Source organism: Danio rerio, chromosome 23, assembly GCF_052040795.2.
Source record: "Danio rerio strain M-AB ecotype USA chromosome 23, GRCz13ab, whole genome shotgun sequence".
NCBI classification, from domain to species: Eukaryota; Metazoa; Chordata; class Actinopteri; order Cypriniformes; family Danionidae; genus Danio; species Danio rerio.
This window is the reverse complement of record NC_141043.1, coordinates 12,630,767-12,653,604: the sequence shown is the minus strand read 5'-3', so window position 1 is coordinate 12,653,604 and position 22,838 is coordinate 12,630,767. Positions and strand designations below refer to the sequence as shown.

At 37.1% G+C, this 22,838-nt stretch overlaps 1 protein-coding gene across 3 annotated transcripts in view; it reads right to left on the bottom strand.

Annotated features, from left to right (window-relative positions):
• pigt (phosphatidylinositol glycan anchor biosynthesis, class T) overlaps positions 1 to 19,756 on the bottom strand; it is a 52,194-nt gene extending 32,438 nt beyond the window's left edge. For all 3 annotated transcript variants that reach the window (XM_087306670.1, XM_087306668.1, XM_087306669.1), the window contains exon 1: positions 19,356 to 19,756. Coding sequence is in view for 2 of the 3 variants with exons in the window: in XM_087306668.1 (XP_087162794.1) it covers positions 19,356 to 19,719 (364 nt within the window). In the remaining variant the exon portion in view is untranslated. The remainder of the gene's footprint in view (positions 1 to 19,355) is intronic.
• Between the last annotated feature and the right edge of the window lie 3,082 nt (positions 19,757 to 22,838).

Here is a 22,838-nt window from a genome sequence, read left to right as displayed (position 1 = left end):
GTGTGTCTGAGTGAATGTGTGTGTATGTGTCTGTGTGTGTGTGTGTATGTGTCTGTGTGTGTGTGTGTATGTGTGTCTGAGCGATTGTGTGCGTGTGTTTGTTACCCTCAGTCTTGTGTGGCCATATGACAGGCCATCACAGTACCCTTTTGGTGGGCGTGGTGTATGACAAAGTTTCAGTTGATGTCATTTTTGCTCGAGAAAATGTCTACAATAAAGCTGCACAGGTCGTTCACATATCATATGAAAAGCACTTCTCACAAAACAAATGCTTTACACATAAATACTTGTGTATAAATGTTTATTAGTAACTTTTCTATAACTTTTCTATAAACAGGAGTTGATTATAACTGCAGATCAATGACGGTGCGAAATAGCCTACAGTAACGTCTATAATTATATTAAATAAATAAATAAATGAACATATATGAACACATACAGACCCTTACAGTCTCCAATATGTTACCAACTGCAGAACTACACAAAACAGACATTGTCGTTAATTAGGTTCAAAACAACACAAAGTATAGCCTACAGTCAGTGAAAACCAGTGTTGGGGAGTAACTAGTTACATGTAACGCCGTTACGTAATTTAATTACAAAATAAAAGTAACAGTAATTAGTTACAGTTACTTAGAAAAAAATGTAATTAAATTACAGTTACTTTTGAAAATGTTAAAAATTACAAATGGGGTTACATCTATAATTTTTCTTTAAATCTCTGTGATATGTTGAATAATATTAATCTATTGCTTTGCCTGTTTTTGATATGCACGATGGCTTCTGCTAAGGCCATTTATTATTTTGATTTGCGGCGCAACCACGGGCGTAAATCCCGGGGGGAACATGTTCATTGTCCTCCTCACCAAATAAAATATATAAATATATATATATATAAACGCACTCTCTATTTTGAAAAATATATGTGTGTATACCTAAAATAATTGTCTAAGTAGAAAAAAACCGCATTTATTATTTAAAATGCATTTAGAAAGAGTTCACCCCCGCTTCCTTATAGTGGTTTGATCCACCTACTCCTCAAGTACAGTCACACAGTCACAGACAGACAGACAGACACAGAAGTTAGGTGTGTGGCTACAGGTCAATGTTGAATTTGAGTAAGTATGGTGTATAAATCACATTAAATAAATCGATTCTCTTCAAAGTTAATGCAGAATCATTTATAAATTAGTTGCGGCAAAAATGCAGATTACCGATGTCCATGAATCTGCTGTATTAGCGGTTAAAATTACTCATGTTGTTAACGTATGCTTGTTTAGCTTACGTTAGTGGCGCACTGCAAAATAATACGTCAAAGTGCATTGTTTCATTTGTGACGACTTGGCATAATGTTAACTTTACATTACGGCCACAATTAGCATATTGTTTATCTGTGGATTTGCTAAATGAGCACTGTGCTACGTCCAAACTAGCCCCACTTTATTTTTTGTATAATCAATTTCAGTTCTGTTCTTAGGTGAATAAATTAATTTAAAATATAAAATTTCCTTGTTTTTATTGTTGTGATGATTTTTATGATAGTTTTTCATTCTTTATGTAAAGCACTTTGAATTAGCATTGTATATAAAATGTGCTACAGAATAAACTTGCATTGCAGTGTCATGGACTAGATAAAATGATTGAGGTAAAGTTGGTTTTATATTCGCACATTCATTCAGTGACAGCTCCATACATTGTTTACCATGGTACTTTGAATATTTGAACTGAAATCTCATGCAAGTTTGACTTCAAAACAACATTAATAATAATAATAATAATAATAATAATAATACATTTTATTTGTATAGCACTTTTCCTACATACATGGAACTCAAGGCACTTCACAAACAACAAACAGGCATTGTAAAATAAACCAAATACAAAATAATGTATATTAGACAATTAAAGCAAAATATATACTCAGATAAAAGCATACATGTACACACATATATGCATACATCTACACAATCACACACAATATTCTTTACATACATGCACACACACCGTACATGCATATGTACATAAACCTACACGATATAGATAAATTGCATAAACTTCACAAACTTATATTCATACGCAATTTTAAAAAGGTGCTTCTTAAGCTTTTTAAAAATAAATTCTGGGGGATTCTTTACTTAATTTGGGAAACAATTCCAAGATTTTGCAGCATAGTGACTAAAAGAAGTGCCGCCAGATCGCATCAGATTTACAAAGTGAAATTCTAAAAGTTGAGTGCTAGAAGAGCGTAGCAAACGGTTTGGATTATATTTTGATAAGCAGTCAGAAAATTATGAAAGGTGTCATGTTGTGTAGTGCCTTATAAACTAATAAAAGAATCCTACAATTTATTCTATTAATGCTGCTGTGATATGTTCTTGAGTCTTCAATTTCAATAAAACTCTGGCTGCTGTATTTTGTATCAGTTGCAACGTCTTTATAGAACCTTTAGGTAAACCAATATAATATTAACACTAACTGTAAACAATGCTGTACTTTGATGGTTGTTGGCTGCTAATATAATTTTACTATTTAGAATTTCCAATGAATACTCTTCTGAGGTTATATTATGAGAGACTGAATGTGCAAATATAAAACCAACTTTACCTCAATGATAAAATTAAAGAGAAAAGGAAAATGGACATAAGATAATTTTTCAGTGCAGCAAAACTCCAAGTACAAAAAGTTCACATATTCAGCAATTTGGCTTTCAGAATGAGTGCTTATGAAAATACTGATGTCACATTATCAATCACAGGCAGAGGAGAAAGAACTGATTGAGGATCAGGCAGAGCAGGGTCAGTCAGATGTACAGTGTCAGGTAAGGGTGTTGTGCTTTATTGAAGGGATAATGACAATTCTTTTAGGGGTGAACAATTTTTTAAAATGTTTTCTGAGTTGTGGCTGTTTAGCAGATGAACCTCACAGGCTCACCAATTTACAATATGATCTCTCAATTTAACAAGTGTAATGTAAACCAGTTAGTTATTATGAGTATGGAAAACGTCTTTTCCTGCATTTATTCGGCTTCAGGAGTCAGTCTGTTGACTGTAAACAACACAACAAACAATGCAATAAATAGTTTTCAAGAAAAATTTGCTGTCATTGAACCTGAGAAATACTTTGAAAATAACCATAATGATGTAGTCTCCATGCTGTAATATGAACAATAAAACCATTTTTAACTGCGGAGACATATAAGTACAATTTGGCTGTATTATTTGTGTCCCCTTCAAAAAATCTTTTAAAAATTGCTCATAAGAAATGTTATATTTATTGTCCCCCCTACTGTTAAATCAAATTAATGGCCATGGGCGCACCATGTCTAATCCTCCTTGCCATTGAAAAGCATGAGGGAGCATCTGCAGGTATGTAAGCTAGCGTTTCTTTGTTTTATAAAAGCAAATGTTTTTGTCGTTATCGTGAGTGTACAGAAATAAAAACAGACCCTTTCATTTCTAATGATATATTATGATTTATAAAGTTATCGATTTGTGAATTTCAGGGCACCAGCAGACTCCTCTGGCCAAAGTGATGTTATCACATTACCAGTGTAGCTAGCTTAACTACATTTCTCAGTAGCGTCGCTAAAAAATCAAATAGCTTTTCACAGTAGCGAAGCTATTTTATTAGTGAAGTAGTGCAGTAGTGTCCACACAAGCTACATTTACAGATTGCGGATCAATATTGTTTAAAATGTGTAACACCTGGTTTTATTGGATTTTTTTTGTTTTTGCTGTTATGTACTATAATTTATTCCTGTTTAGTACAGCATATTATTTACAGTAAATAATTGAAATGAACAGTTCTGCCTCATATGTTTCATTGGCAGTTTTATTGATCACTAAGATGTGATTGATTTGGATTTAAGTGGCTTCGATTTAAAAAAGAAAATTTCAAAAATAGATGTATTTTTTTATTGCAAATTCCACATAAATCACCTGCACAACTAACTAACATTGTGATTTTGTAACATCAGTAAACATGTTTTTGTGAAAAGGTCTGGTTTTGTGGTGGCTCTACTTTAAATTTAAATAAAATAAATTAATTTTATTTAAGTGATGAAAGCTTTTGAGATTCTAACAGTAAACAGAGCTACTGTAAGCTCACTCCTGCTCTGTATAAATGCTTGAAAATTATTTAGTTGAAAATGTTTATTAGAAAATTAAAAGTAATCAAAAAGTAATCAAATGTAATTAGTTACTTTACTTTTATAAAGTAATCGAAAATTACAGTAACTTATTACATTTTAAATAGGGTAATTTGTAATCTGTAATCTATTACATTTCCAAAGTAACCTTCCCAACACTGGTGAAAACCTCTCATCTGTGTCTGTAATCTTCAGCAACACATGAAGCCTCTGTTAGAGAGTCCAAAAGGTGATAATAAAGATTAAAACAAGGCAGTTTGTTCACCTTTGCTGAAGAAATAACGTGCTCCTTGGCTTAGCCTTTTTTCCCACGCTCCACTCTCGCGTTTGTCCTTTTCTTTCTGAATGTTTCACTCACGTTTGACAGCTTCTCACAGGATCGGGTTTCCAAAGCTTGTCAATAATCAAGTGCATGTTATTATTATCAGATCAAGAAGTTTGTTATTCTAGATAGAGACGCACGGCGAGCGCAAGAAAGAAAGCGAAACCACTCGGCCTTCAGGCTGGCTCGTTAAAAACTACGCGGCACAGGGTGAACCTGCTCCATGGCTTTGTGGCTGTTTATCATGATGACGACAGGGTTTGTTTGCAGGATCGACCATGGCTGCATATGTATTTATAATTCGGCTGTAATCTCTCGCTGTGTATTTCAAACATGGCGGGTCCTTTTTTTACATTCTGGCTTGTTGAGTCTACGAATGACGTATCGCTGTAAACCAATAGCGTTCAGCTGCGCGTGTAGCTCCACCTTTTGGAACCCTTTCTGCAGTTTGGGACCCTTTCGAAAGGGTCCCGAAAAAGTGGTACGGTACGGCTTGGTTTGGAAAAGGCCATAAAAGCGTACCAAACCAAACCGTAGCGTACCACTCAGTGAAAACGGGCCATAAGACTCTTAAGAAACTTGGTTTTTGAAATTTAAGACATTTTAAGACTTTTTAAGACTCCACAGATACCCTGTAAAACACAGGACGAATGTTTATTTTACTCAGGCAAACACAGCATAAATGGTATAAAGTGAATAGTATTGATCCAAATGAATTTTCCAGCTAATTTTACTAGTTAACTCAAGGGTTTTAAAACTGGGGTACGTTGACTCACAGGGAGTGCTAAAGGGTCAGTGGAAATGTTTGGTGAACCCAAGCAGGCAGGTAAATATATAAAAACAATTATTTAAATAATAAAATAAAACAATATGGATAATATATTTTATTATTTTAATGAGAAACAAATAAATAAAACAAATAAATAAATCTTGGTTAAATATAATCTTATAATTAAAAACAACAAAAATATATATACTTAACTCAAATAAATATTATCAAAATTACACACACACATATATATATACTCTACCCTGAACCACCACCTTATCGTGGTGGAGGGGTTTGAGTGCCTGAGTGATCCTAAGAGCTATGTTGTCGGGGGCTAATTCCCCTAGTAGGGTCTCCCAAGGCAAACAGTTCTTATGTGACAGGTCAGACTAAGTGCGGTTCAAAAACCCCTTATGTGTTCTATAATATCAAGAACCATGACGTCGCCTGGTATGGCGCAGCCAGGGCCCCACCCTGGTGCCAGGCCTGGGGTTGGGGCTCGTATGCAAGTGCCTGGTGGCCGGGTTTTTTTCTCACGGAACCCGGCAGGGCCTAGCCCGAAGGAGCAACGTGGGACCATTCTCCCGCAGGCCCACCACGTGCAGGGGGAGCCGTAAGGGGCTGGTGCATTGTGGAATGGGTGGTGGTCGAAGGTTAGGACTGAGACAACCCAATCGTCGGGCACAGAAACTGGCTCTTGGGACATAGAATGTCACCTCACTGGGAGGGAAGGAGCCCGAGCTTGTGCGGGAGGTGGAACGATACCGACTAGAGATAGTTGGGCTCACCTCCCTCCCTGGGCTTGCTTATAGCCCCCCAACTTAGCCGCCATGTGTTGGAGTTTTCCCCAGTGAACGAGAGGGTCGCCTCCCTGCGCCTTCGGGTCGGGGATAGGTCTCTCACTGTGGTATGTGCCTACGGGCCAAACACCAGTGCAGAGTACCCGGCCTTCTTGGAGTTCTTGGAAGGGGTGCTGGAAGGTGCCCAGACTGAGGACTCTATTGTTCTACTGGGGGACGTCAATGCCCACGTGGGTAATGACAGTGATACCTCGAGAGGCGTGATTGGGAGGAACGGCTCCATTGTTAACGTGGCCGTGAGGAGCTGTGGTCGAAAGGTCTGTGGTGCCTGTCGGGGCGGCAATCCACGAACCCGGTGGTGGACATCGGAATTAAGGGATGCCGTTAAGCTGAAGAAGGAGTCCTACAGGGCTTGGTTGGCTTGCAGGACTCCCGAGACAGCTGATGGGTATCGACGGGCCAAGCGTGCTGCAGCCTGGGCGGTTGTGGAAGCAAAAACTCGGGCTTGGGAAGAGTTCGGGAAGACCATGGAGGAAGACTATCGGTCAGGCCCAAAGAGATTCTGGCAAACGGTCCGGCGCCTCAAGAGGGGAAAGCATCTCCACATCGATGCTGTTTACAGCGGAAGTGGGGAGCTGTTGACCTCAACTGGGGATGTTGTCGGGCGGTGGAAGGAATACTTTTCCTTAACCCCACCGACATGTGTTCCATCGAGGAAGCAGAGACTGGGGATGCAGGGGTGGACTCGCCCATCACCCAAGCTGAGGTCACTGAGGTAGTTTGCAAGCTCCACAGTGGCAAAGCAGCAGGGGTGGATGAGCTTTACCCTGTGTATCTAACGTCTCTGGATGCTGTGGGGCTGTCGTGGCTGACACGTCTTTACAACATCGCATGAAGGTCGGGGACAGTACCTTTGGACTGGGCAACTGGGGTGGTGGTTCCCATTTTTAAGAAGGGGGACCGGAGGGTGTGCTCCAACTATAGGGGGAATCACACTCCTCAGCCTCCCGGGGAAAGTCTATGCCAGGGTTCTGGAGAGGAGGATCTGGCCAATGGTTGAACCTAGGAACTAGGAGGAACAATGCGGTTTTCGCCCGGGCTGTGGTACACTGGACCAGCTCTATACCCTCACCAGGGTGCTCGAGGGTTCATGGGAGTATGCTCAACCAGTCCACATGTGTTTTGTGGACTTGGAGAAGGCATTCAATCGTGTCCCTCGCGGCATTCTGTAGAAGGTGCTCAGGGAGTATGGGGTCAGAGGCGATCTGTTGAGGGCCGTCTCGTCCCTGTATGAACAGAGTAGGAGTCTGGTTCGCATTGCCGGCAATAAGTCAGATTTGTTTCCAGTGCATGTTGGACTCCGGCAGGGCTGCCCCTTGTCACCAATTCTATTCATAATTTTTATGGACAGAATTTCAAGGCGCAGCCTTGGGCTGGAGGGTGTCCGGTTTGGGGAACACAGAATTTCATCTCTGTTATTCGCAGATTATGTTGTTCTGTTGGCTTCATCAGACATAGACCTTCAGCATGCACTGGGGCGGTTTGCTGCCGAGTGTGACGCGGCTGGGATGAGAATCAGCACCTCCAAGTCCGAGGCCATGGTGCTCCACCGCAAAAAGGTGGTTTGCCATCTCCAGGTTGGAGGAAAGTCCTTACCCTAGGTGGAGGAGTTTAAGTATCTCGGGGTTTTGTTCACGAGTGAGGGAAGTATGGAACGTGAGATTGACAGGCGGACTGGTGCGGCGGCAGCAGTAATGCGGTCGATGTACCGGTCCGTTGTGGTGAAGAAGGAGCTGAGCCGAAAGGCAAAGCTCTCAATTTTTATCGGTCAATCTAGGTTCCCTCTCACCTATGGTTATGAGCTTTGGATCATGACCGAAAGGACAAGATCTCGAATACAAGCGGCCGAAATGAGTTTCCTTCGAAGGGATACTCTTATGGATAGGGTGAGGAGCTCTGACACTCGGGAGGAGCTCGGAGTAGAGCTGCTGCTCCTCCACATCGAGAGAAGTCAGCTGTGGTGGCTCGGGCATCTGTTTCGGAAGCCTCCTGGACGCCTACCTAGAGAGGTGTTCCAGGCATGTCCCACCAGGAGGCGGTCTCGGGGAAGACCTAGGACACGCTGCAGGGACTATGTCTCTCGGCTGGCCTGGGAACGCCTCGGGATCCCCCCGGAGAAGCTGGAGGAAGTGTCTAGGGATAGGAAAGTCTGGGGTTCTCTCCTAAGACTGCTGCCCCCGCGACCCGGCCCCGGAAAAGCGGCAGAAGATGAATGAATGATGAATATATCTATATCTATATCTATATATATATATATATATATATATATATATATATATATATATATATATATATATTTGGCTTGGGCGGTATTTCGGTATTATGGTATTATGGTATACCGCGGGATCAAAAAATAGCAACGGTGTGAGTTTCAATACGTTATACAGTCATAAAATATTAAATATCCTTTATTTAATGCCTACAAAAACGTATGTGTGGTTGCCATCACGAGACAGTATGGAGGAGACGAGGGAGGGGGAGAGGGTGAGAGGGAGAGGTGACGTGACGAGTGGCGCTCCAAAGTGACCTGCAGTTTGGCAGTTTCGACTGAACAGAAGGGAGACATGGTTAATATGAACGAGAGGTCTGCATTAGAGCTGAAGATCTTTGCCCGAACCCGGCGAGACCCGAAAAAATCCAAATCCCTGCATTAAAATTTATCCCTGCAAAGGTGAAACAAATGATGACGAAGTAGTAAAAAAAAGCTAATTTTGACGGCGTTCAAGCCAGTCACTAGTTCAGAAAGAGCTGTTATTCCAGCCGCAGGTATTTTGCGGTCGCTCATACACTGCGTATTACGGTAGATCCTTAAACCGCAAGTTGACAGGTAAAATGATGAGCCCACTCACTACACTGAAACTGCTGTCATGGAAAATTAAATGGATGTTCCTGACTGGTAGAAGATGAACAAACAACCCTACTCAAAACTTGCAAAATCAGCCAGATCACAACTCTGCATCTCGGCCGGTAGCCGCAGGAAAGGGTGTTCAGCTGCTGGACCCCGTGAGCGCAGGACTGCGCTAAAGCCAGTGGATTTAAATGTTCCTCCACAAACACACGTAGCCTAATCTTGGTGAGTAAAGGGTTTTTAAATTATAAATAAATATTAATTAAACCATATATTCATAATGTAGACAGAGTATACAGGCTAATGGTGGCATTATTCTTTTAATATTCAGCTTCACTGCCGCCCTAATGCCAGATTGTGAAGTAGAGAAACAAACCTTGCACAGCCTTTATCTTAATTTCGTTATTGCCAAAATACCAGTCATCATTTAGAGTTTATTTTAATTTGATTTGTTAAGCAATATTTCTTTTCATTGGTGTGTTGGCCAATTTAAAGGCTAAGTGTTAGAGTGCTGAGATGTTACGATGTTTCAGAGGACTTATTTTATTTCTTTGTTCCAACTTCCAAGTGGCATATAGTCTATGTTTGTTACGAATAAATGATGTTAAAACATATAAATGACTCATTCTTGAAAAAATGCATTAAAGCTGTGTGCATGAGCACATTTGTATAATGTCGGGCTGTAAACGGGTTCGGGCTTTATAAAGCTGTCAATCAAAATACATGTCGGACTCGGGATCTATCGGGTATAATTTTTATGGCCCGACTACAGCTCTCTGCATTCCCTCTGCTGTTCCGCGGGAGCCGGCCAGATTTCTTATGGTGTGGGAGTAAATTTCTGAATAAATCGCGGGAGAGATGTGTGTGCGTTTGTGTAAAAGAGAGAGAGAGAGAGAGAGAGAGAGGGGGGTGCTGTGCGTCGCTTGGCGCTCTCTCTCTCTCCCTCCCTCTCTCTCTCAAGTTCAAGTTTAAGTTGCTTTATTGGCATGACATTAAGTACAGTATTGCCAAAGCACTGCAAATATGAAACATTAAAACCATTGGAAAAATTAATAGTAATACAGATAAGATATAATTACACACAAAAAAAATACAATACATTTGATAAATATAATAATAATAAAAAGTTTAAATCATTTAAATAAGATACATGAGTTTACATTAACCATTTCTTATGGTGTGTAGGGTGTATACATATTTTGCAGCTAGTCTAAATGTCAATTCGTCCTCTCCGAGTATATGGTAAAGTTTTTATGAGTCATTTAAATTAAAAAAATGAACTGATCAATGTTTCAAATTGGGGAAAAAATATTTCTCTAGTCGTGGTGTATTTGGGGCAAAACAGAAGGAAGTCTCTCTCTCTCTCTCTCTCTCTCTCTCTCTCGGTGCATGCTGGGAGTGTTTGGGGTGCGTGTGAGGGTGATAACGGGGAGAGTTTGACTGAATTGGTGTTTTTTCTTTACACCTAAACTTTTCATTTTTTCTCTTGTTTTCAATTCACATGTATGAAAACATTTGATTTGGTTTTTGCGAGTTTTGAGGCGGCGATAGGATGGCGTCTATCCCCGAGGGGGTAGCGCCAAATGTGTCGCTCCGTCATGGAGTAAGGTGTGTGCCAGCGCAGGGAGTTACTGTTGAGGATGTGTTGGTAGCGATCGGGGAAAAAGTTGGATATGAAAACATTACTTCGGCATCGCGGATGAACAAAGCTGTTGTGGTGTTCGTTGAGAAAGAAGAGCTAGTGAATTGTTTGATAAGCGACGGAATTGTGGTAAGTGGCGATTTACTTTTTATTTCACCGCTTGTTACTCCAACGACTAAAGTTACGGTGTCTAATGTGCCTCCGTTTTTAGTCGAAATGAGGAAATTGAGAAAGCTCTGTTAAGATATGGAAAACTGGCTAGTGAGATAAAGATGATCCCGTTGGGATGTAAAAACGCTGCTCTGAAACATGTGATGTCTTTTAGACGCCAGGTGTTTATGTTCTTGAATGAACCGGAGTTAGACATATCTTTCAGAGTCATGCATGAAGGGAAAGCATTTGTTATTTATGCGAATACCGGAAGCATGAAGTGCTTTGAGTGCGGGGACATAGGGCACAAAAAATATTTATGTCCTCATAAAGCCCAGATTAATGTTTTGGAAGTGAGGCCTAGTATTTCTACTGCTGGAGAAAATGGCAGTTCTAACGTTGCACCTGTTGTAGAGGTTGTGCAAACTGAAGTTGCACCTCAGATGATGAGTACCGGTAATGTTGAGATTACTGAAAGACAGATTGATAAAGTAATTGAATCTGGTGAAATTCCAAACGTTTCTGAATTAGAAAAAAAATGCTGTAAGAGTTGATGGAACTTTGGTTAGTGTTGAAAAAACTTCTGATGAGGTTGGTGAAATGGACAGTATGGTTGAAATATGTACGGATTCTGGTATGGAAATGAGAGATGATGATTCATTTTCTGATATATCCGAAATTGGATCACAGTGTGGAAATGTGGATGATGTATACACACTGCAGGACATAAATGATTTTCTGGACGAAACTTTTGGTAAAGTTTTTGAAATCAATGATTTCTTTTCTGATGTTGACAAATTCATCCGCTCAGTAAAATTGTGGCAAAAAAATGTTAGTTATGATGCTTTAAGCAAACAGAAAAGATTTAGGTTGAGAAAATTGTTAACAAGGTTGAGAAAGGAAAAGGCAAATGTCTCCAAAAAGAAAAAGAGATCAAATGTTTAATGCATGCAAGGTAAATGGGACTTTTTGCTTTTTCTTTCTTTTTCTGTTCTCCATCTTTTCACTCTTTTCTATGGAGCTGTTGAGGGTGGGCTCTTTAAATATAAATGGGGGCAGAGATAGAAATAAATTGGCAATGGTATCAGAGTTATTTAAAGTTAATAAAATAAATGTAGCCTTCTTACAAGAAACTCATACTACTATAGATAATGAATTAGAGTGGACTGGTTGGTGGAAAGGGAAAAGTGTTTTAAGTCATGGAACAAATATAAGCGCTGGCATAGCAATTATTTTTTCCAAAGATATGAATATTAAAATTCTGGTAGTAGACGAGATTGTGAAGGGAAGAATATTGCACTTAAAGATTGAATATGAAGGGTTTGTGTTTAATTTAATAAATGTTTATGCACCTAATAATGGGCCAGAGCGTGTCAAACAATTTTTAAAGTTAAAGAATGCCATTCAGAAAATTGATTATAAGGTTTGTACTATTATTGGAGGAGACTGGAATTGCACTATTGACTTTACTATTGATAGAAATGGAGAAGAACCTCACCAAGAATCAGCTGATGTTTTATCAAATATTTTAAAAAGTTTTGAATTAATAGATATTTGGAGGAGGAGGAATACAGGAATTAAACAGTATACTTGGCTAAAAGTGTCTAATAATAGGGTCAGTGGAGCTAGGTTAGATCGGTTTTATATAGGTAAAGAATGGAATCATAAAATTACTGATGTCTCTATTTTACCTGTTGGATTTTCAGACCATCATTTGATATTATTTGGTTTAACCATGAAAAAAAGTTCAAAACCAAATTATTTTTGGCATTTTAATACTAAATTGCTAAATGATTCTTTATTTTGTGAAAAGTTTAAGGATTTTTGGAATGATTGGAAGCTAAAAAAGGGTTCTTTTGAAAACTTGTATATGTGGTGGGAGGTTGGTAAGGCAAATATTAGAATATTTTGTCAAAATTACAGTTCACTTTCTACTTCTAAAACAAAGGTAGCAATACAAAAACTTCAAAGAGATTTACAAGCCCTGGAAAATACTCTTGTCAACAGTAATGATGGAAGTGCACACAATGAACATTTGAATAAAATGAAAGAACTTGGGTTATTACTTCAGGAGCAAGTGAAAGGAGCTTTAATAAGAGCGAGGATTTGTTCAATTAAGGACATGGATGCACCTACTTCATACTTTTTTAATCTTGAAAAGAAAAGTGTTCAACAAAAACAAATGATTCATTTTCGCCGTTCTGATGGAGTTATAACTTCGGATCCAGTAGAAATCAAGAAGCAGACACTCAAATTTTATACCGATTTGTATGGAACTGAGATTTGTGATCATGAATGTGCCTTGGACTTGTTGAGAGATCTACCGAAATTGTCAAATGAACAGAGAAAATCCTTGGATAATCCAATATCTTTTCAAGAGATTACAGAAGCAATGAGTACGTTATCAAATGGTCGTTCTCCAGGAATTGATGGATTGCCCGCAGAGTTTTATAAGACTTTTTGGAACCTATTAGGAAATGACTTGTATGAGGTTTTACTAGAAAGCATAAAAAACAAGCTACTTCCCATTAGTTGCAGACGAGCAGTCCTGACATTATTACCTAAGAAGTAACAAATTTTAACTGAAGCTATTGGGAAATATGAGAAGGCATCATCAGCAAGAGTAGATTGGGGCAAAAGTGAAGCTTTTATTATTGGTCAATGGAAAAATGGGCTTCCAAATTTACCAGGTGGTTTGTTGTGGAAAAGGAAAGGGTTGAAAATACTAGGTGTTTTTTTGGGAAATGAACAATTTCAAAAAAACAACTGGGAAGGAATGTTGGAAAAAGTGACTGCCCGTTTGTCCAAGTGGAAATCATTACTACCTCTGATGTCATATAGAGGTCGAGTCCTGGTCATAAATAATTTAGCCGCCTCACTTTTATGGCATAGACTCATTGTAATGGAACCACCCGAAGATTTGATTTGCAAAATACAGAGAACATTTGTGGAGTTTTTTTGGAGCGGAGAACACTGGATCCGTGCAGCAGCCCTCTATCTTCCTGTGTGTGAGGGAGGCCAAGGATTGGTGGACGTTCAAAGTAAGATCTGTGCTTTCAGGATCCAAGCAGCACAGAGATTTCTGTATCAAAAGAACTTAGCTTGGAATAAAACTGCTAAAGTGATTTTACAAAAGGCAGGCGGTCTTCAACTGGATAGACATTTGTTTTTAATGGAACTAAAGAACATAAACCTTTCTGGGATTACATCATTTTACCGCTCAATGTTGCATTACTGGAGAACTGTTTTAAGAGTGGAAAGAGATATGGATGAACCTGGAAAATGGATTGAAGAAGAACCATTGTTTTTTAATCCTGTGATTCAGACAAGACTTTTATCATCTATGAGTGTGCGTGAATGTTTACAAAAACATGGTATTGTGAAGCTTGGACAATTGTTGAAAAAGAACCACTGGGAATCAGCAGAAACTATGAAAGAAGTGACAGGTTTCAAATCCTCACGCTTGACTAAAAAGATAATAGAAGAAATTGTTAATATATTACCAAGCAGCTATAGAAGAAGCATCGGTCACGAGACTTTATCAGAAGAGAGGAATGAAGTGGATTTTCCAAAAATACAAGTTGCTGCAGCATGTAATGAAAGACAAGATGATGAATTCGCTGGTTCAATCCTATCATTTGAAACTCCACATCTGGATTGGTTTGAAGATATATCAAAAAAAGCCATATACAATGTAACAATTAAAGTGTTACATCAGAAGTCTCTTAGAGAACAGAAGATATCAAAGTGGCCGAATTTGTTAAAACAAGACTTTCTGGTGAGAGATAGATGGAGACTTTTTTATAAACCACCTTTGGAGAAACGAACTGCAGATCTTCAATGGAGAATAGTACACGGGGCAATAGCGACAGATAAACACGTTGCACACCTGAACCCAGATGTAAGAGGAGAATGTAGGTTTTGTGGGGAAGAAGAAAACTTAGAACATTTGTTTTTAAAATGTAAAAGGTTGGAAAGTCTCTTTGAGGTTCTTAAAAAATTGTTTCATGATTTTGGTGAGGTTTTCTCAAATGAAGTTTTTATAGGTGGTGTAAAATAAAATTATTCAGAAAGAAGAACAAAATGTCTGTTGAATTATTTGACTGGGACAGCAAAAATGGCAATGTGGATGACAAGAAAAAATCATGGTCATGGTCTCTCTGGACGTTGTTGCAACCTTGAGGCTGAAGTAATGTTCATGAAATTGGTAGCAAATAGACTTAAAATTGAATTTGCATACTACAAACTTGTAAATAACGAAATGCTTTTTAGTGAATTGTGGTGTGTTAAAGAGGTTTTGTGTACTGTTTATGAGGGGGTTTTGTTTTTGAAGTTGTAAGTTATATGGGTATTATGTGAGTTTTTGTAAATGTAAGGAATTGTCTTTTTTATTGAATTAAAGGTTTTGTTAAACCTCTCTCTCTCTCTCTCTCTCTCTCTCTCTCTCTCTCTCTCTCTCTCTCTCTCTCAAATTCAAATAGCTTTATTGGCATGACTGTAAAACAAATCACAATGTTGCCAAAGCAATAACAAAATACAGAACATTCATTCATATAGATAAAAGAAATATAAGTAATAATAAACAAACACATATACATATCGTTATATTATACATATATGTTGTCACAATAAACAAGTTAATAAAAAAAAGATTAACAAAAGTATATAATAATAAATGGTAAGGACAGAGAGCTTTAATAAGGGATGAGGGGGTTCAGCCTTTTTCTCTCATATGGTGGCATGCGGACACGTACTGTGCTGCTAGGTGGAGACACTTTTCATTTTCTCCCAAAATATAATGGAGTTTCTCCATATTTGTGGCTTGCTGGAATTGTGGTAGAATCAGAGACATTTGTGTGAAGTAAGCTTCTCTGATACTCTGATATTTGCTGCATTGAGTGAGGAAATGCAGCTCATCCTCCACAACTCCAGCAGGGCAGTGTGGACACAGTCTGAGCTCTGGGCTCCTCCAGCTGCGCTTGTGTCGGCCCGTCTCTACACTCAGACTGTGTCCACTCAGACGGTACCGGCTCATCAGCTTTCTCTGACCGGGGCTCTTAATGTTGGTCAGATACGGGGCCAGTTCATAACCAGGTTTAATCTGGTTGAAGCACGCTAACTTTTTTATTTGTTGTACTTTATTTTGCCAATTGAGTTTATAATCCTCCTGGGTAATCTTTTCTATTTCTTTAGTCTTTATATGTTGGGACAGGGTTTGTGAGTTTAGTTGGTGTTTTCCCACCAGATAGTGCATGGGGTCGCTGGCCGGATGTGCATTTCTATATATGAGGGCTTGCTGATGGTAGCTCTCTGGGCTGGAGTCTGACAGATGGAGCCAGAACTTCCCTGCTCTCTTCTGGATTTCTGAGAGCAGAGGGAACCTGCCTAGTTCTGCTCTGCAACCAAGGCTAGGTGTGCTTCTGTGAACTCCGAGGATGTTTTTGCAAAACTCCAGATGAAAGATTTCAACTGGAGTTTTTTCCCAAGATTCATAGTTTAATTTAAATGTGGGTCCCCAGAGTTCACAGCCATACAGCAGGACTGGCTTTACAATGGTGTCAAATATTTTCAGCCACAGTTTAATGGGTGGGATAAACTTAAAAAGGTTTCTTTTAATACAATAAAAAGCCCTGCGTGCCTTAGCTGTCAAGTCTTTTAGAGCTTGACTGAAGTGTCCAGAAGCTGTGATTGTCAGACCCAAATAATTATAAGAGGTGACATGGTCAAGTATTGTTCCTCTGATTTTAAAAGTGTGTCTTTTTTTATCAGCCAGACGAGGTTTTTTACAGAAGATCATGATCTTGGACTTCTGCATGTTAATGGTCAATGCCCAGTCTGTGCTGAACTCCTCCAAGATGGAGAGACTGTGGTGAAGACCCTCTTCATGAGGAGACATAATCAGCAGAACATCCGCATACAGGAGACATCTGATCTCTCTGTCCTCCAGGCTCAGGCCAGGACTACAGGACTTCTCAAGTGCTGATGCCAATTCATTGATATAAATGTTAAATAGAGTCGGGCTGAGACTGCAGCCTTGACGGACTCCTTTACTCTGAGTGAAATAATCAGTCCGCTTATTGTTTATTTTTACACAACACTTGTTCCCATTATAAATGTCCTTTATTATGTCATAGGTTTTTCCTCCAACTCCACTTTGTAAGAGTTTTAGGAAAAGCCCATTGTGCCACACCGAATCAAAGGCTTTTTTAAAATCAATGAAACAGCCGAATATTTTCCCTTGTTTGGTCTGGTGGACATGTTTTTGAATGAGTGTTTGGAGTGTGTAGATGTGATCTGCTGTTCTTTTTTTAGGCATAAATCCAATCTGACAATTATTTAAAATCTTGTTTTCCTGGATGAACCCAACCAGTCTATCATTAATGATAGAGCAGAATAATTTCCCCAGGTTACTACTCACTGTGATGCCCCTATAGTTATTTGGGTCATATTTCTCACCATTTTTAAATATTGGCGTGATTAAATTCTCCTTCCAAATTTCTGGAAAATGTCCTGATTCTAACAAGAGGTTGAATAATTTCAAGATGGCGTTTTTTAATTGAGGACTGCTGTGTTTTAGCATCTCATTAGAGATTCCATCTGAGGCACAGGACTTTTTATTTTTTAGAGTTTTTAATTTTTCTGTTAACTCATTTAATTGTATTGGGACATCTAAATGGTTTAGCTGATCTTTAATAGTATTTTCTAATATATGTAATTGGGAGGTCAGATGTTTTTGTTTTTGGTTCAATTCTTTTTGTGAATATAGCTTTTCGAAATGTTTGGTCCAGATTTTTGGGTCTTGAATGGGAATTTGTTTCGATTCTTTAGATTGATTTAATCTTTTCCATAAATCCCAAAACAAATTTTGATCAATAGCCTCCTCAATTTGATCCAATTTTAACTTCATGTGATCAGCTTTCTTTTCTTTTAATAGTGATTTATACATTTGGAGAGTTTGTTGGTATTTTCCTCGTGTGTGTTGGTTTGTCGGATCTCTGTGTTTTTTATTTGACAATTGTCTTAATTCTTTTCTTGTATTTTGACATTCTTTGTCAAACAAGCCAGCTGTAGTTTTTCCTTTTTTAGATTTGTATTTCAGATTTTTCCTCAATGTTTTTTGGGCTTTTTTTTTCTCTTTCTCTCTCTCTCTCTCTCTCTCTCTCTTTCTCTCTTTCTCTCTCTCTCTCTCTCTCCCTCTCTCCCCTCTCTGACCGCGAGCCTAATGTCACATAGAAGGTATTCAGTTTCTGAATGGTTTAGGCTCAAGCCAACAGTTTGGTGACGCTGTCTGAGCCTTATGTCATATTTTACCGATACCGGGGTAAAATATGGAAGCGGTTTGACGGTATCAAAATTTAGATACCGCCCAAGCCTAATATATAAATATATGATTTTTTTTTTTATGTATACGCGATACACACACATACATAGAAACTATACAAAACAATTTTGGTTGGTTTGGTAGCGGTGAAGAGGGTGGCCGGCACGGAGAGATTTTTTCAACACATTTGTAAACATAATAGTTTAAATAACTCATCTCTAATAACTCACTTATTTTATCTTTGCCATGATAATAGAAAATAATATTTTACTAGATATTTTTCAAGACACTTCTATACAGCTTAAAGTGACATTTAAAATCGTAACTAGGTTTATTAAGCAGGTTAGGGTAATTAAGCAAGTTACTGTATAACACTGATATGTTCAGTAGTCTGTAATAACACATAGCTTAAAGGGGCTAATAATTTTGACCTTAAAATGGTTTTGAAAAAAAAAAAATAAACTACTTTTATCCTAGATGAAATAAAACAAATAAGACTTTCTCAAGAGGAAAAACATATTATCAGACATACTGTGAAAATTTCTTTGCTCTGTTAAACATCATTTGGGAATTATTTAAAAAAATAAAAACAAAAGTCAAAGAAGGTTTAATAATACTGATTTCAACTGTAAATATTAATAAACATTTTCTCAAATATATTCATGCATGTGTGTATTTATAAATACATAATAAATATACACAGAACACACACTTAAATGCAGTCTAGAAAAACATTTTGTTTTGTTTTTTGGATGCGATTAAGGAAGATTCATTTTGCCCAGCATTAATAAATAGAATTATTTGATTAATGCAATAAAATAATATTGCAACAATACTTAATTATTTCAAATAAGATTAGAAACAAATAAATAAATAAAACATGGTTTAGAATAATTACAATTAATTAATATAATCTAATAATTATAAACAATAGACAAAAACATTTTGAAATATAACTAATTATCCAAAATATGATTAAAATAATAATATAAACACAAGCATTGAGTGTATATATTGTATAAATAAATAAACTGAAAGTGAAGTAAAGTCTAGAAGCTTCTTCATACATGTAAAAGACATGTAACGTTAATGATTTACTCCAGAAATCGTGCAGCTCTGTGTGTCTATTTTGATTTGTTCAGCATTTTTGGAAATGTACCTCTATTTGTCACAATTCACAGTTTTGAGCCATTATTTCAAAATAAGACAAACAGTCAGAACAAAGAAATTATCAACTGTTTCAATACGACTGTTAATGTACAAGTTATTAATCATATGTACTACTTATTAACTCACTTTTCTGTCCCTCTTGCTGGAAGTCAACATCCCAGAGTGTGCGGAACTGGAAACTGGCATAGATGTCGCCGGAGTGCAGAGGCCTGATGACCAGCTCCTCCTCGAATTGATCTTTGGCTGGTCTAACAGACGGGGTGTTTTGTGGATCATCTCCTGTGTATGGTTCCACATCAGTCTTTTGCCACTGCCTTTCATTCAGATCGACACTTCTAGCGTCGGCATTATCTCGCGGCGCGTCTGAAGCGCTTTGCTTTTCTCCTGTGGTGTCGTTTGCTTTTTCGAGCGTGTCAGCAATGCCGGGGTGAACTATACGGGAGAGAATCAAAATTAATGCTAGATATAAACCGCATCTGTAAGCTGCCATGTTTGCTTCCCTACTAGAACACTTCCTGGATGTGAATGACAGCATGGACCAATCGGAGAACAGTATTCAGACGCATGACCAATGAGAGACGAGAATCTGCAATCTGACCAATCCTAGCAAACATTGGTCGGACGACGACGTGCTCTCCCCGGCCAAAAGATGTCGCTCCGCGACGGCATCAATGGTGTACTGATGGTCTGAAAGCGACGTGCAGCCAAAATTCGTCGCGACCGCACGGCACAAATGCACAACATGTCCTAAAATGCATTAATATATGCTTGTATCAAGGGCGTAGGTTTGCACTTGACATTGGTGAGGACTGGTGGACGAGTCACCCCCGCCAAGAGTGAATAATGTTTATATATATATATATATATATATATATATATATATATATATATATATATATATATATATTGCTATTTATTATTTAACTGCTATATTAAGTAATCCTATTTTCTTACAATTTATTAAGTTAAATTAAATAGTCATGTGTGTAGCCAAGGGGGGTCAGGTGGTTTGAAAGACCAAAAGTTGGATTATTATTATTATTATGTTTGAATTTATTTTATTATTCAAATGGCTAAATTCTCACTGAGGAAGGTTGAATGCGCCGGCCAGTTTGTTATTTGCCTAGGCTTCAGTTTTTAATTTAAATCAAGTTTTAACAGATTTCCCAAAAAAATTATAATTATAAAATTGTATTTTAAAAATAAGTATATTTCATATTTGAAGAGTTTAGATGCAAAAACCTCTCAATGCCATTTAATATTTTCTTCTAAAATGAGCATTTTTCTCCAACTCCTGTGTGTAGACTCAGTGATTTATCTTTTGTAGTGACAAATACGTTATTTTCATTGCCTTTAAAGTGAAATAACTGAACATGAATATACAAGGCTGAGAAAAATGCTCATTTTACATGGCATTTAGAGGTTTTGGCATCTGTACTCTTCATTTCTTTATTCTAACAATTTAAAGTCCTAATTTCTAGCTTTAATAAAAAACTTTATTAAAACTTACAGTTTAAACGTGTAAATAAAGCAATTTTACAAAATGGTAGGAAATAGTTTTGGTACATCAAAAAGTGTAGTTATAATAACTATCCAACAAGATTACTCAGCAAAAATTAGCTCCTTATATGTCACTAAAATGTATTATTTATACCTCAGGTGGATAACTGCAAAAAGGTTGTTTTTCAGAAAACAAATAACCCCTCCTTTCAATAAGCTGGCTACAGGCCTGAAAGTGTCATGTTAAAATAATGTTTATTAACTGATAAAGATAGAGTTTAATAAAGACTTTCGTTCATTTTTCGTACAAATTAAAAATGTCTCATAGTATTATTGAAAGATGGAGCACATGCTGTAGTTTTTCTGACAAACTGTTTCACCTGAACTTGGAGATGTTACTCTAAGAGATTAGGAGAACTGGCAGGGTCATATACGTTTACAAGTAGGTGTTTATTCTGCACATTTACATGCACATACATATAAACTCGCAGCATGCAAACACACCTATACATACTCGCATATACATATAAACTCGATTCTCGCATAAATACCCACATTTACATGCACATACATATAAACTCGCAGCATGCAAACACACCTATACATACCCGCATATACATATAAACTCGGTCTATGCATATACACCCTCAACAACACGCGCACATACACAAACTCACTGCATGCAAACACATCTATAACATCTCGCGCAAACATACAAAAAAATTCAAATAAATAAAATTCACAAACATTTATCACGAATCTGGTTATTGCAAAGCTTATGAAATAGAAATAATGTGATTAATAGAGGGATTAAATATGTTAAATTATGAACATATGTTATATAAAATATGAGTCTATATAAATAGACTATTCAAAATAAGAAATATTTTTATTTAAAACCTTTTCATTTAATTAGGTAATTACATACACAAATATAAATGGACTGATAGAACCCTTAAAGGACATTCAAAAAGCAACCAGAACTATAAATATAAATGTATACTCAAACTAAACTCCTCTATTCTATTGCAAATGTTAATGTATCCTATAGTCTTCTTGTTTTGTTTTTTACATTTTTATAATTATTATGCTTTTTATGTGTTTTTACAATGTGGGTGTCAAAATTGCAAGATTTTGGTATCATTTTGATTGTTAATTATTCAGCACATACAAAAAAAAAAAAAAAAATCCGCTGATTAAAAGTCTCTGCTCATCATGTTGGTCAAGTTAACCCCCATGGAAAAGCTATATATTTTATCTGGACACTCCTTTTGTGTTTAATAACTACTACTTATATTTTTACAGCAGCTGGCATCCAGCATTTTGGTGCATTAGCCTGTTTATTGGTGACAGGAAAACCCACTTAAGTGTAAATAATAAAACAAACATAAAAAACTAATATTAGACAAACATATTTTATTCAAAATAATTACTTAAGCAACTTTATATTTATTAAACCATAATAACATTTCCGATAATTTAATTGCATAATAAACCTTTAATTTTGCAGGAGCATTCCTTTGCATTACCTTTTTATTTATTTATTTTTTAGAATTAGCATAATCTATTTTCATAATTCAACAGATGTAATTCCTCTATTAATCACATTATTTCTGTTTCTTAAGGTTTGCAATAACCTGATTTATGACAAATAATAATCTTGTTCATTACACTCAAAGGACTTTTACGTTGAAATTAAACGACTTCCTTTTAAAGTGAAATAACTTCCTTTTACTGTGAAAATTCATGCATACACACATATGAAATCACTTGCATATATGTGTGTTTGTGTGTGTATATATATATATATATATATATATATATATATATATATATATATATATATATATGCAAGTGATTTCATATGTTTATATGCATGAATTCTCAGTGTAAAAGAAAGTTATTTCACTTTAAAAGGAAGCAGTTTAATTTCAACGTAAAAGTCTGTTCAGCATAAATTACAGAGATCATTATTTGTTATGAATCAAGTTATGGCAAAGCTTAAGAAACAGAAATAATGTAATTAATAAACCCATAGCTAATATTTTAATAGCATAATATACCTTTAATTTTGCTAAAGCATTCCTTAGCATTATCTTTTTATATATT